General features: G+C 37.0%; 1 protein-coding gene across 2 annotated transcripts in view; it reads right to left on the bottom strand.

The window, feature by feature from the left end:
* Positions 1 to 13614, bottom strand: part of MRPS31 (mitochondrial ribosomal protein S31) — a 25462-nt gene that overhangs the window by 696 nt on the left and 11152 nt on the right. For both annotated transcript variants that reach the window (XM_010835653.1, XM_010835654.1), the window contains 2 exons: positions 13112 to 13191; positions 9415 to 9558 (listed from right to left, as the gene is read on the bottom strand). In XM_010835653.1, the coding sequence (XP_010833955.1) occupies positions 9415 to 9558; positions 13112 to 13191 (224 nt within the window). The remainder of the gene's footprint in view (positions 1 to 9414; positions 9559 to 13111; positions 13192 to 13614) is intronic.

Genomic DNA, 13614 nt, shown 5'->3' on the forward strand with positions numbered 1-13614 from the left:
GTTCAGGATAGGGGGACACATGTGCACCCATGGCTGATTCATGTCAATGTATGGCAAAAACCACCACAATATTGTAAAGTAATTAGCCTCCAATTAAAATAAATAAATTAATCCAAAAACCCCCACTATACTATAAAACTAACATTAATGAGGTAGTATTACAGTTAAAGGCATGAACATTAGAGTCAGACAGAGGTTTGCTCACCAATTTAACAACTATGTGACTGGGCAAATTAACTTCTCTGAACATCAGTTTCCTCAGGCACAAAATGAGTATTAGAACAGCACCTTCTTCATGGGGTTTTTGTAAAGATTAAAGATTAAATAGACAGAAAGCTTGTAAAACTCTTTTACACTGCTTAGCATTTTACAAATACTCAAAATGGAGCAGTAATTATTACTAATGGATATTTTAATATCTAAAGAAACCACTAAGAAAACTATACAAACTACACTAAAAAACACATAAAATAAAATGGACTCTTAAGATATATTCAGGCAACTCACAGAAAGACAAGAAAAAACAGAGGAGTGAGAAACAGAAAAATGAAAAACAAAAACAAATAACAAAATGAGACTTAAATCCTAACAAATCAATAACTACTTAAATGTAAATGGCCTATACCAATCAAAAGAAAAACATGATCCAACTACATGCTGTAGACAAGAAACGCACTTCAAACACCTGTAACACAGGTGTTCAAAGTATGGAGGAGGACATATCTTGCTAACATTAATTTTTAAAAAGGAATGCATGAGTGGCTACATGAACATCAGATAAAGCAGACTCCAGAGCAAATATCAGAAAGAGGAATATTACATAATAAAGGGATTAGCCCACTAAGAAGATAGCAACCTGAATTATGCATTCACCAAACAAAAGTTTCTAAATACATGAAAGAAAAACTGATAGAAACATAGAAATAGAAAAATCCACAATTACAGTTTTACTATCCCACTGTCAGCAACTGATAAAACAGCCAAGTAGAAAATTAGAAAAGACACAGAAGAACCAAATATTAACCAACAGGATTACACTGACATCTACAGAACACTCCCAACTACTGCAGAACACAAATTCTTTTCAAGCAACCATGGAACGCTCACCTAGTTTAACCATACCCTGGGTCGCAAAACAAACGTCAACACGTTTAAAATAACTGAAATAATACACAGTATCTTCTCTGATAATAAAGGAATCAACACAGAAATCAGTAACAGGAAAACAGCAGGAAAATCTTCAAACAGTTGGAAATTAATATAAATAATGTGTGATAAAAAAACACAACTGAATGAAAAGGTGGCCATGTGCTAGCCAAGGAGAGAGCCCTCTAGAGAAACTAACACCGCCAACACCTGGGTCTTGGACTTCCAGCCTGCAGACTATGCGAAAGTCTACTCTGCTGTTTAAGGTACCCGGTCTGTGATATTTTGTTATGGAAGCCGTAACAGACTAACATGGATCCACACGAATATGCCAACTTTAAGATGCATAGATGATTCCATGGAGAAAGGATAGTCTTTTCGATGAATGGTGCCAGGAGAACTGGGTATCACTGACCAGAAAGAAAAAGAATCAAAGCTTCACACTTCAAATTAACAAAGAACGGATAATGGTCTAAACTATATATATAATATGCCATAGCCACTCTGAAAAGAACTTGAAAGGTTCTTTAAAAAGTAATATTTAACTACCATACAACCCAGCAATTGCACCCCTCGGTAGTTATCCCAGGAAAATGGAAATTTGTATTCATACAGAAACCTGTACATGAATATTTATAGCACCTTTATTGTTAACAGGCAAAAACTGGAACAACCCAGATGTCTCTTATCAGTTGAACGGTTAAACAATAAGGTACATTCGAACCACGGAATATTACTCAGCAATAAAAACAATAGCAAAAAAACCCCTACTGACACATGTAACAACTTGGATAAATCTCCAGAGAATGAATTATCCTAAAGGGGGGGGGGGGCACCCGGAAAAAAGGTTACACACTATGTGATTCCATTTGTATGGAAAAAATTAGAGAAATGGAAAATGGATTTGGTGATTGCCAGGGATCAGAGACTAAGAAGGGGAGGCAGTGGGAGGTGAGTGAAATGTGGCTATAAAATGGCCTAAGAGAGATCCTGGAGGTGACAGAACTGGTCTGCATCCTGACTGTGGTGATGGTCACATGAACCTACATATACGGTACAACTACACAGAACACACAAACACACGCGCCAAAAGAGTACATGTGAAATGGTGACATGTGAACATGGCTGGAACACTATGGATGATGCCTGCCCGGCTGTATGCCGTCCTGTGCTTGTACGTGACATAACTACTAGGGGAAAATGGGCACAGAGTATACGGAATATTTACCATTTCTTAAAACTGCATATGAACCCATAATTATCTCAAAACAGTTTAAAAATGCTATCTCATCAGTTAGAATTATCTTCCACTTATTGAAAGAGATTTTTAAAATTTTATTTGAACATTTAAAGATCTAGTCATCACTTTTATAAAAACTAAAACACACAATAAACAAATCAAGGCTTAGATTGCTAAATGGCCACACACTACTACTATGCTTGTATATATAACCCTTTGCAATGTGCCTTTGCCCTTCTTTCCATAAAGAGGTAGATACAGCCTGTTGCTCCAACCCTTAAATTCGAGGTTGGCCAGGTGACCTGCCTGGTCAATGGGACATTACCAAACTCAATGCAAAGGCCTGAAAAGCCTTTACTATTGTTTTAGGAACTCTTCTACAGCTAGGTGAACAAGCCCAGCCTAGCCCATGAATGATGAGTGACATAAAACCCCCTTATTGCCTCCCCTGACAACAGCCAACCTCAGCTAGACATGTGAGAGAAACCAATCTAGACTGATCCAACCCCAGGCACCTACCCAAGCCAACCAGAAAACCCATAAGCTCATGAGCAGTTATTACTTAGCTGTTGTTTTACTAAGTTTGGAGTGGTTTGTTATGTAGCAAAAACAGAATTGGTTAAGGTTTTCCTAAGACTTCTTCAGGCTCCCCTGGTGGCTCAGACAGTAAAGAATCTGCCTGGAATGCAGGAGACATGGGTTCAACTCCTGGGTCAGTAAGATCCCCTGGAGAAGGGAATGGCAACCCACTCCAGTATTTTTGCCTGGAGAATTCCATGGACAGAGGACGCCAGTGGGCTACAGTCTTAACAGGTTGCAAAGAATTGGATGTGACTGAGCAACTAACACACAAGACTTCTTCACATTCAGAATCCAACTCTTCTGAATTGGCTTTTCAACTCTGGGTTGTCAGTGGCCATGCTTTCCAACCTCCCTTTAAGAACATGTGTGATGCAGCATTTCTTAAGGGCTCCACTATGGCCTCTTCTGATGCTCCCAGTGCAAATTTAGACGCATATCCACAGGCAGTGACAGCTATCTCTTCATTGCAGCCCGACTAGCATAGTAAGATACATCAGCTTCAGAGATATTTAAAACTTTGAAAAACAAAAGTATGTTGTATTCGATGAAATACAGGAAGAGAGACATGCAGGGATATTTTAAACGGAAGTTGTTCTCTATCCCATAACCCTCCAAAGTTCCTATTCACATTTTTCAAGGCCAATTACTTCCAAGACTAATCACGTTTATGGTGTATATCCTTCTAGCCCTTTTCCTAAATTCATGTGTATTTTTACAGACAAATTATTGTTTTAAAAAAATCTTTCCTTGAATCCCATTGAGAATTCTCTACGGTTATCAATAGTTTACTTCACCAGGCAATCATGTTGTTCCATCTTTACTTTTGTTTTGTTTTTAAGGCATATACACCTGGGGATAGGAATAGGGAAAATGCAATATGAGGTAAAAATGAAAAAAAGTCTCACTCTGCTAAAGATCTTTTCCATATTATCAAGTACTGCTTCCAGTTCCACATGACAATATTCTTTTAAAGAAAAAAATACCAATATGGCTAATGTAATATGAAAAACAAGGCAGGTTTCAATGTTCAGTAACATTTGGAACAGAGTATGTTAGGGCTAAAAAATAAGGTCTGTAGCATTGGAAACATAATAAATCAAGGTAATAATTGTTCTCAAAAATCTGAGGGTGACTCCTGGATTGAATGTTTATGGTTATTAGTCTCCTTAGATGTACTTAAGATGTAAGACTTAAGACAGAAAATTGTGCAAGAGAAACTATTTTTAAAATAGCTGTGCTAATATAAGATCAATAATTAATTTATTAAACCATTAACAGACCAACTATCTCTGACATAAAGTCATAATGAGTTAGACAAGTACAGAAATTATGACATGCTCTATTAGGGGGAAAAGCATCTAAGGGCATAGGTGATCTTATCTTATTACTCTTTCTCTAGATGATAAATCAATCATCTTTTTAACTTAGAAGGTATAATGAACAGATCCTTCCTGAATGAGTCAATGAGTGAAGAAAGCCAAGTAGTACTGGGAAGTATAAAACAAAGAAAAAAAAGAGAGAAAGCGATAAAGAAGGGATACTATATACAAAACTAAGTTCCAGATAGATTAAACGGGAAAAAGCTAACAGATCTACATCCAAATTAAAATCTTTGTTGGTTAAAGGCACTCTGAACAGTTAAAAGATAAGCAACAAGGACTTCTAGTTAAAATGTAGATTGAACCATGATTTTTAAAATCTCTGCTCCCTTTTAACACCTACTAAATGGCAGTAAAAGGAATAAAAAGTTAAAAAGTTCAAAGATAAACAGAACAGAAAATGAAACTGTAACAGGAGTTATCACCAAAATGTTAGAAGGAAAGTGGACAGATAAGTAGTAACTGACTCAGCTGAGTTGAAAAATGCTAAAACCAAATTAAGAAGCAAACAGACATCAAAGGCTTTGGAAATTAGTGACATCATATACCACTGAAATTAGGAATGGGGATGAGGGACAAAAAACAGAAGACTAATTAAAACTGGTTTAGGGGATAATTAGATCTCCCATGATCCATCTTCTACCTGTACCTCTAGATAACTACACCATCCATCTCCCAAAGAAGATGGGCAGTTTTATTTTTTGGAGAAACTAAAACAAAAAGAGGAATGAATCATTGAATTGATAAGCAGGGGAATTAAGTGAAAGTCTGTATGCTGATTAGTGAATCATTCCTCCCCACTCCCACCAACGGTGGAGTCATCCTCACCAGCTGGAGGATCGATTGGCTATCTTATTAGAAGAGAATGTGTTCATATTTATTGCAATTTAAAATATGCCTATTGTTTGACCCTTGAATTAACGTACTCAGACATGGACAGAAGGATATGTATAACAGGATTCACTAAAGCTCTATTCATCAATAGGAAAATGGTAAAAATACATTTCAGTCATTCATGCAATGGCATAGTACAAAATACATAAATAGTTCCCATTTTATAGAACTATTAAAACAAAGTTGATCTCTATGTACTGACAAGGAAATGCTTAAGACAGGCTGCTAAATAAAAATAAATAAAATTTAAAAGCTACAGGACACTATATATATCATACGGCCCCATTTAGACCAGAACAACAGATAAATGTGAGACTATCATTTAAGGTGGATGTGGGGACATACATCAAACTACTGGCAATGGTTGCTTCAGGAAAAGGGAAGAGAACTGAGGGGTAAAGTTTATTCTTTATTCTTCTGTATTACGTTTTTGTGAGTAAACTTTCATACATTCATTTCTATAGCTTAAAATACTTTTTAATAAGCAAAAGAAACAAAATATAGTAAGGAAAAAATAAGAGTGGAAAATTAAAGACAAGAAGGAAACCCCAGTGGTGTACAATCAACTAAAGCAACATAGCTTAAATCTGTGTCTAATTCTGCTTTAAATATTAGTGAACGCCATTTAACACATTATTGACTGGAGACGTATTAACGCCACAGGCGTTAGTTTCTGCAAAAATCCCCTGGTCAATAATGTGTTAATATTACTGACTACAGCTAAAAATACAGTACAGCAAATAAAAGGTAAAATCCAGCTAATAGCAACGACCAATTTGACAAAGAGTATATTACAGCACTGAAGCAAATTCACTTTCACTTTGACTTGTTTTCACTTCTATTTTGTCAAAACTGTTATTTCTTTTCCTGGCAGTACTCTGCAGCTCTTGTTCACTGGCCACCATCTGAAACAACCAGCAGATTGTTTCAGACAACACAGACCTAATCATCTTTATATTTGCCCCAATTTTCTCCACACTATACCCTCCCACATAACAACCACTGAGTTTTATGGTAATTCTGAGCTTTTTAAACTATTCTTGCTAGCTCATGTCATAGCATTCATTCCAGACACCCTGGCAAAGGATGGCATGCTGTAAGTGAACAAATTTAAACCAACTGAAAAATAAAAGCATGACTGACATCCATGACTGAGCTTTTTTGCCCACTGAAGCCTCCAAACTGAGAATTACTCTTGGAGGGCATTTCAAAGACACTTGTAATTTGGTGGTATATACATGGCTGATGAATATTCAAGAGCACGACTCTTGTTAACTGGATAATGATAAAAATGGGATTAAATTTAGATAAAGCCAAAGCTAAAATAAAAGTGATCTTATTGCAAAATCTACTGGGAATAATTCCACCTAACCGTTCTTATACAGAGAAGGCAATGGCACCCCACTCCAGTACTCTTGCCTGTTAAATCCCATGGACAGAGGAGCCTGGTAGGCTGCAGTCCATGGGGTCGATAAGAGTTGGACGTGACTGATCGACTTCACTTTCACCTTTCACTTTCATGCACTGGAGAAGGAAATGGCAACCCACTCCAGTGTTCTTGCCTGGAGACTCCCAGGGACGGGGGAGCCTGGTGGGCTGCCGTCTATGGGGTCGCACAGAGTCGGACACGACTGAAGCAACTTGGCAGCAGCAGCAATGGTTCTTATACATCTCTGGACTGGAAAAGCACATCAGAAGGGACAAGCCAGGTCTTAACTGGCCAAAAAAAAAAAAAACCCATCAAATTGGAAAGTCAATTTTTACATTTTAAGTGGCAAAACAAACAACAGAATTTTTTTTTTTTTTAATGTAACAGAAAGACACAACACTGGGAAGTAAATTGTAAACACAGGACGTGCCTTTAAGATGCTTTCAGCATTGTGTTCCCAACCTGACATGGTAAGCCTGTTTTTTCTTTGGGGGCGGAGGGAATCTTTTTCCAAAAGTATCGAAGTAAATCTTCATGAAACTAATTATTAGGAGAGAGAGCATGATATTTCATTACTCTTAAATCCGAAGTATAAGAAACATGAAAGAACGTTTCTAAAGGGCTAAGACTCCAGGTTCTAAGGCCAGTCCTCTTATTAACGTACTGAGAAGATCCTAAGTATGTGCTGAGGCGGGTGATCAAAGTGAGAAAGTTTCCACAGTCCCCTTCCTGTTTTTCACTCAGATAACAATTGCCTTCAGGAGCTGGAAATGAGATACCTCCCTTTCTGACCCCAAAGCATCAATAATGTGTACAGTGTATATGGACACTTGTCACATTTATCTCCCCAACCTGACCAGAAAACATGCTTGGGTTTTTTTTCCCCTTTTGCAGAAATCACACTTTCTTGAAAACCAGGCCAAATCTAAGATAAATTCTTTAGCATCTGAACACACAAGATTTTGATGAACTGAAATGTTTCACTGCTGATGACAATGTACCACCAAGTCATGCTTTCCTACGATCCTATTTGGTGGGACCTAGAAAATACACAATATCCTTGTGAATATTTTGAGATTTAAAAATGTTATAGAAAATACTTATAATAGCAAATCCCCTCACAATATCATTGTTGTACAAACAGGGATGATGATGGTGACTTGTATAAACTCACTTGTTTTTCAGAAGAATCCCATAAAATGAGTCCTATTACTATTTCTATCATTTTATAAGACGGAGGACCTGAGGCTGGGAGAGATTAAGCCTCACTCAGGCACTTGAACTCTAACCACCACGGTTCGCTGTTTCTCTTAAGTCAAGTCGCATATTCTACCTCAATAATGGGTTTTAAAACATGTCTGTCACCATGAGGACCTGGAACATCCAAGCTTCAACAAATATGGAACAAAGTCTTCCCTTAACATCATAGATTGTATTTCTTAGTTTTGGGGTTTTTTTTTTTTTTTTGCTACTTTAAAATTCTATGATCACATACAAGAGGGGAAAGGAACTAACATTTATTTCTAAGTATTATATGCCAAGAACTGTAGTGAGCAACTCACTAACTTATCTGATTTAATTCATACATTCTTCCAATGAGGTTTCTTTAATTTACAGATGAGGAAACTAAAGCTCAGGAGGTTAAATTATTACCTCAGAGGCAAATGGCTAATAACTGACAGAGCTGGAATCTGTATTCAGGTTTATACAAACAAGTCTGTGGATTTGGGTTTTGTTTTTTTACCTTACCCTGATACCTTCCAGAATGTACATTATGTAATAGATGAAACACAGATTTCTATATTATTGAATATATCATACAAATATTTAAAATATTAAGAATTTGCTAAAGGATGTGTAAGTTCCTAAAGTTTTCCTATATAAAATACTACTATATGTAAATATAAGACTATTTAAACTCCACTCCACTTATCCAAACAAATGAAAGGTTATCAAAAATTAAAATATTACAGTGCAGAATATTACAAAGGTTAAAATATGGACTACTTTTTCTTAAGTCTTCCTGAGGTGTTTGCAATTTCTAGCTAATCTTACCATAAAAGTAAATGAATCTCTTCTAACTGAAAATACACCTATAAATATTCAATGGCATGTTTGGCTGATGATTATCATGGGTGCCATAAAAAATAAATAGCATAGTTAATACTGTTTTCCTTTTGACTGAGGAAGAGGTAACACCTCCAGAGAGATCTCCAGGAAAGTAGATAATAGTTTATTACCAGCTCCAAGTATCTAGGTATGCAGCCAGAGTTCCCAGGAAGTTCAAAGTCTCCAAACATACTTGCTTTGAGAGGTTTTGAATACAAGAAACATGTGCCTCGTTAAAGCAACGGTTTCAAATAAAAGATACTAGTGTATGACTTAAAGAGTTGTAAGGTTGCCCCAAACTGAAGGATGACCTTATCCAGTATTTAATGTATTAGAAGATTTACCAGGTTATCTCCTGTTTAGCAAGCACAAAACTGTCATTTGCAGTTTTCAACACCGGGATGTCATAGAAATTAATGATGTCATTTCTGCCATATAACTTTACCTTCTTATCGAACAATCAGAATTAAGTGAAATCTTAGTATTCTTAAAAACACCATCAGATTTCTTTTAGGACATCACAAAGATGTCTACACTAAGTTTTGAAATTCAGGTAAATATCCAGAACTTACAACTGAACATCTATCAGATTAATCTCAATCAGAGTTTTATAAACCTCTGATGTTAAGACTTACCTGCTTCATTGTTAATTGGGAACTCCCACAATTTCCCCTCTTTTGTCCACTGGATCATCTCTTCAAAACCATTCTGAAAGGGCTGTTCAGTGACTGCAGCTAACTTCTTAGCAAATTCTACATCCCAAAGAGAAGGTGCTGCCTCTGTAGAATAAAGACGTTTGAAATATGCACTATTCTATGTAATTATCTTTCTTTAAAAAGTGTTATCATCACCTCTAAACTGGCAATATATTTTCAGATCTTGAAACTCATAATTAAACAGTATATAACGAAAGGTCACTGATAGCTAAAATGGAAACAAAAACTATATATAAAGACTACAACCACAATGACTGCAAGCCTCAACTTTTGTTTTTACTACAATGCTAGGTAATTAACCCCTAGTCTCACAGTCCCCTCTACTGAAAAGGAGAAAAGAAACGTCCATTTGTTCAAGGATCCTTTTGACGAATGTGAAAACTTTTATACAACATGTGATTTTGATCTTTAAACTCTAGACTGTTTATTTTTAGTCTGTCAAGATAAGTAAACTAAATTAAGGTAATATAAACTAAACTACAATAACAATGGCAATGATAATACCATTAATGTATACTGGGCATTTACTCTGTGCTAAATGCTTTTTATATATTAGTCCATTTAATCCTCACAACCAACTCTGAGTAAGGTAATATAATGTTAGCTTATTATGATCACCATATCACATTTCAATCATTTATTTCCTTTGGAAATTCAAGACATCTTTGAAGAACGAGTCATACTCTCACCAATTGTTGCTGGTGGAAATGTAAAATGGTACAACCGCTTTGTAAAAGAGTTTGGCAGTTTCTTAAGAAGTTAAGAATACACCTATCACACCATCATTTTACTCCTATTTACTCAAAAGGATCCATACATAGATCTGTACATGGAAGTTCATGTATGACTATGCCTGACCCCACACTGACCACTAATATGAAGTATGTTGGTCTTGTACATCTGATAAGGAGAAGATTCCAGCAGCTAGGCTAATTAGCCACAGTTAGAGTAATCATAACAGAAAATAATTTAATTATCATGGTTACTTTTAAATTTGTTCAGTGGACACTGATCAACTTATGTTTTTTCCATAATCATCATTAAGAGTCGGACTATTTACTGAACGTCCACTGTGTTCCAGGCACTCTTGTTTAGCCGATAAGCAGTGTCTGACTCTTTTGTGACCCTCTGGACGGTAGCCCACCAGGCTCCTCTGTCCATGGGATTTCCCAGGGAGGAATACTGGAGTGGGTTGTCATTTCCTTCTCCAGGGGATTTTCCTGATCCAGGGATTGAACCTGTGTCTCCTGCATCGGCAGGTGGATTCTTTACCACTGAGCCACGTAGGAAGTCCATCCAAACATACTTGACATTTTAATTATATTATCTCATTTAATCCTTGAGATGTATGTATTACCCACATTTCATAAGTGGGAAAAGGGAGACTTCGAGAGGTTAGTAAGGCAGAATCTTAATTTTAATAATCAAGATCTACACAACACCAAAACTCTTTCCATGAGGCTAAATTGCCTCTCAGCTCTAGGTTACTCCAGGATAAGCAGTTGGGTCTAAGACACCACCCTTTGCAGCAGTGGTAAGAACTTAGCAGGGAGCGAAACCTGGGAACCATGGGATGGAAGAACTCATTCAGTCAGTTAAAAAATAATTAATGAATGCCAACAACATGTCAGGCATTATTTTTATCAACACATGGTAGGGAAACAGCAGTGGAAAAACACTAAATGTAAGTGTGCACATTGTTGCTATGCTTGAACTTAATTGGGAACAAAAGACTTGCTTCAGATTCATGCAAGCAGAGCTTATTAAAATGCCTTCAATAGAGTACATTTATATAAATCTGTGCATTACTTTCCTTTATAGAGCATAATCACTTAATATTATTTTAGAAAATACATATATTTTCAGTACCTCTGGGCCAGCTCATCTTAAATTTTAGGAATAAGACACGTGATTTAAAAAAGCAAGCTGGCTCCTTCAAGAATCCATGTGCTTCTTCTGGTTGTTCATTAGGCAGACAATAGTAGCTACCCTGTCAACAAATTCCCTTTAGGAGGCAAGCTTAAGAGTTGCCACTTTGTTATTCTCTGGAGGTCTGGCGGTTAAGATTCACCTTGGGAGACCCGGATCAATCCCTAGTCTAGTCGGGGAACTAAGATCCTGCTAGTGCAGTGTAGCCAAAAAAAGAGTTGCCACCTCAACAGGGGAGAGGTGATCCATTCTTCATGTCTGTGCTTTTGCACTTCCTTTTCATCAATCATCTGCGACAGAATGCAGCTGTCACAATACAAGAAGGGGGTTGGTCATCTAGTTTCATTTTCAGTTTAAATGAACAAACAGTGACTGAATTAATGCCTTTTCTCCATGGTATTTATTTATAGCTTAATTTGTTAAAAAAAAAGATTTAAGACAACAGATTGCTATTATTTGTAAGCCACTTGGCTAGGGGCTATTCAGTATACAAAAATCAATGAGACCTAGCCACTAATGTCAAGAGATTTATTGAATAGTGGGAAAATCAGATGTTTTTATAACTGATAGAGCCACTGGAAGATGGCCTAGGAACTTAAATATCAGAACTAAAATTATTTCTACCAAGGTTCAAAAAGCTAACTTACAATGTTTAGAAATGAAAGTCACTTATAAGAATAGATCATTTGTATGGAGTTCCTTCACTTACTTTATCAGTAAAACAAATTTAATGTCAAGCAAGAGGACACTCTTAGTTTTTTTTTTAATTAGGATTAAAATGGTGACTAAGTAATTTGACTTCTTGCCGAAACAGGAAAGAGAACAAAAACTAACCGACTAAGTGTGTTAAGAAAAAACACTACAAGTCCACCAAATACATTTCCTGAATGCTCTCCTTCCCATCTCCTAAATAATCTCTAAAGCATTTCTACAAGTTAGCATCTATAAATGACATCTCCTCTTCTAGATAGTAAGAAGGCAGACATTACAATTTTTCTTTATCTAACAACACAGAGGTGTGTTGCAAATAGTGTAATAGTTGATCATTAACATTTTAACCCAGGTTAGCAGCCACTCTATAGATCTGGATCCCTGAAGCGGACAGTACTTACCTCCTGTGTCCCATGGGGCTGCAACATTTCAAAGGGGAAACCTGACCAACACAAGCATGTTAACAACTACATGAATAAGCAAGATCCAGGTAGACAGGGCTTCCCTGATGGCTCAGTGAGTACAGAATCCACTGCAATGCAGGACATGGGGGTATGATCCCTGGGTTGGGACAATCCCCTGGAGGAGGAAATGGCGACCTACTCCAGTATTCTTGCCTGAAAAATCCCATGATCAGAAGAACCTGGCAGGGCTACAGTCCATGGAGTCACAAAGAGTCAGACAAGACTGAACATGAGTATGAATGGTCAATGACAGGACAGAATATCAAAATACTTGATTATTATGCAATCAAAGTAGGACATTTTTCAAAGATAGAAGGTTTCCATGCCTGAGAAATAGTGTTACTTTTTTTGCTAGTGTGTGAAAACTCCAGGGTTTGGAATGGATGGCTAGGCTCTTCAAACATTGGGAAAGATCTTTCAGCAACTCCTCTCCCTCCAGTATCAATGACCAGGGCACAGGCAGCCCACAATTACTTTCCATGCAGGAGAACAGTCTTATTTTCCTAACAAACCTGTTTCAGGTGCCTCTTCAGTAACTGGCTTAAGCTCAAAAATATTAAGTCTCTTCCCCTTGAATATATTTTTCCTAAAACTGAAAAAGAAAAAAAATATTTTAATGAATATTTTTATACATGGTCAACAAAAATTGTTTATGAGAGGACACTTTTATATGAAAGTCAATATAAAAATTGAAAGTAAAAAAAAAAATTAAAATTAATTCCACTGACCCACACCAGACATTTGAAGGCAATGGCACCCACTCCAGTACTCTTGCCTGGAAAATCCCATGGACGGAAGAGCCTGGTAGGCTGCAGTCCATGGGGTCTCGAAGAGTCGGACACGACTGAGCGACTTCACTTTCTCTTTTCACTTTCATGCATTGGAGAAGGAAATGGCAACCCACTCCAGTGTTCTTGCCTGGAGAATCCCAGGAACGGGGAAGCCTGGTGGGCTGCCATCTATGGGGTCGCACAGAGTCAGACACGACTGAAGTGACTTAGCATAGCATCAGGTT

The sequence above is a fragment of the Bison bison genome, unplaced genomic scaffold, assembly GCF_000754665.1.
Source record: "Bison bison bison isolate TAMUID 2011002044 unplaced genomic scaffold, Bison_UMD1.0 scf7180017864048, whole genome shotgun sequence".
Classification (NCBI taxonomy): Eukaryota; Metazoa; Chordata; class Mammalia; order Artiodactyla; family Bovidae; genus Bison; species Bison bison.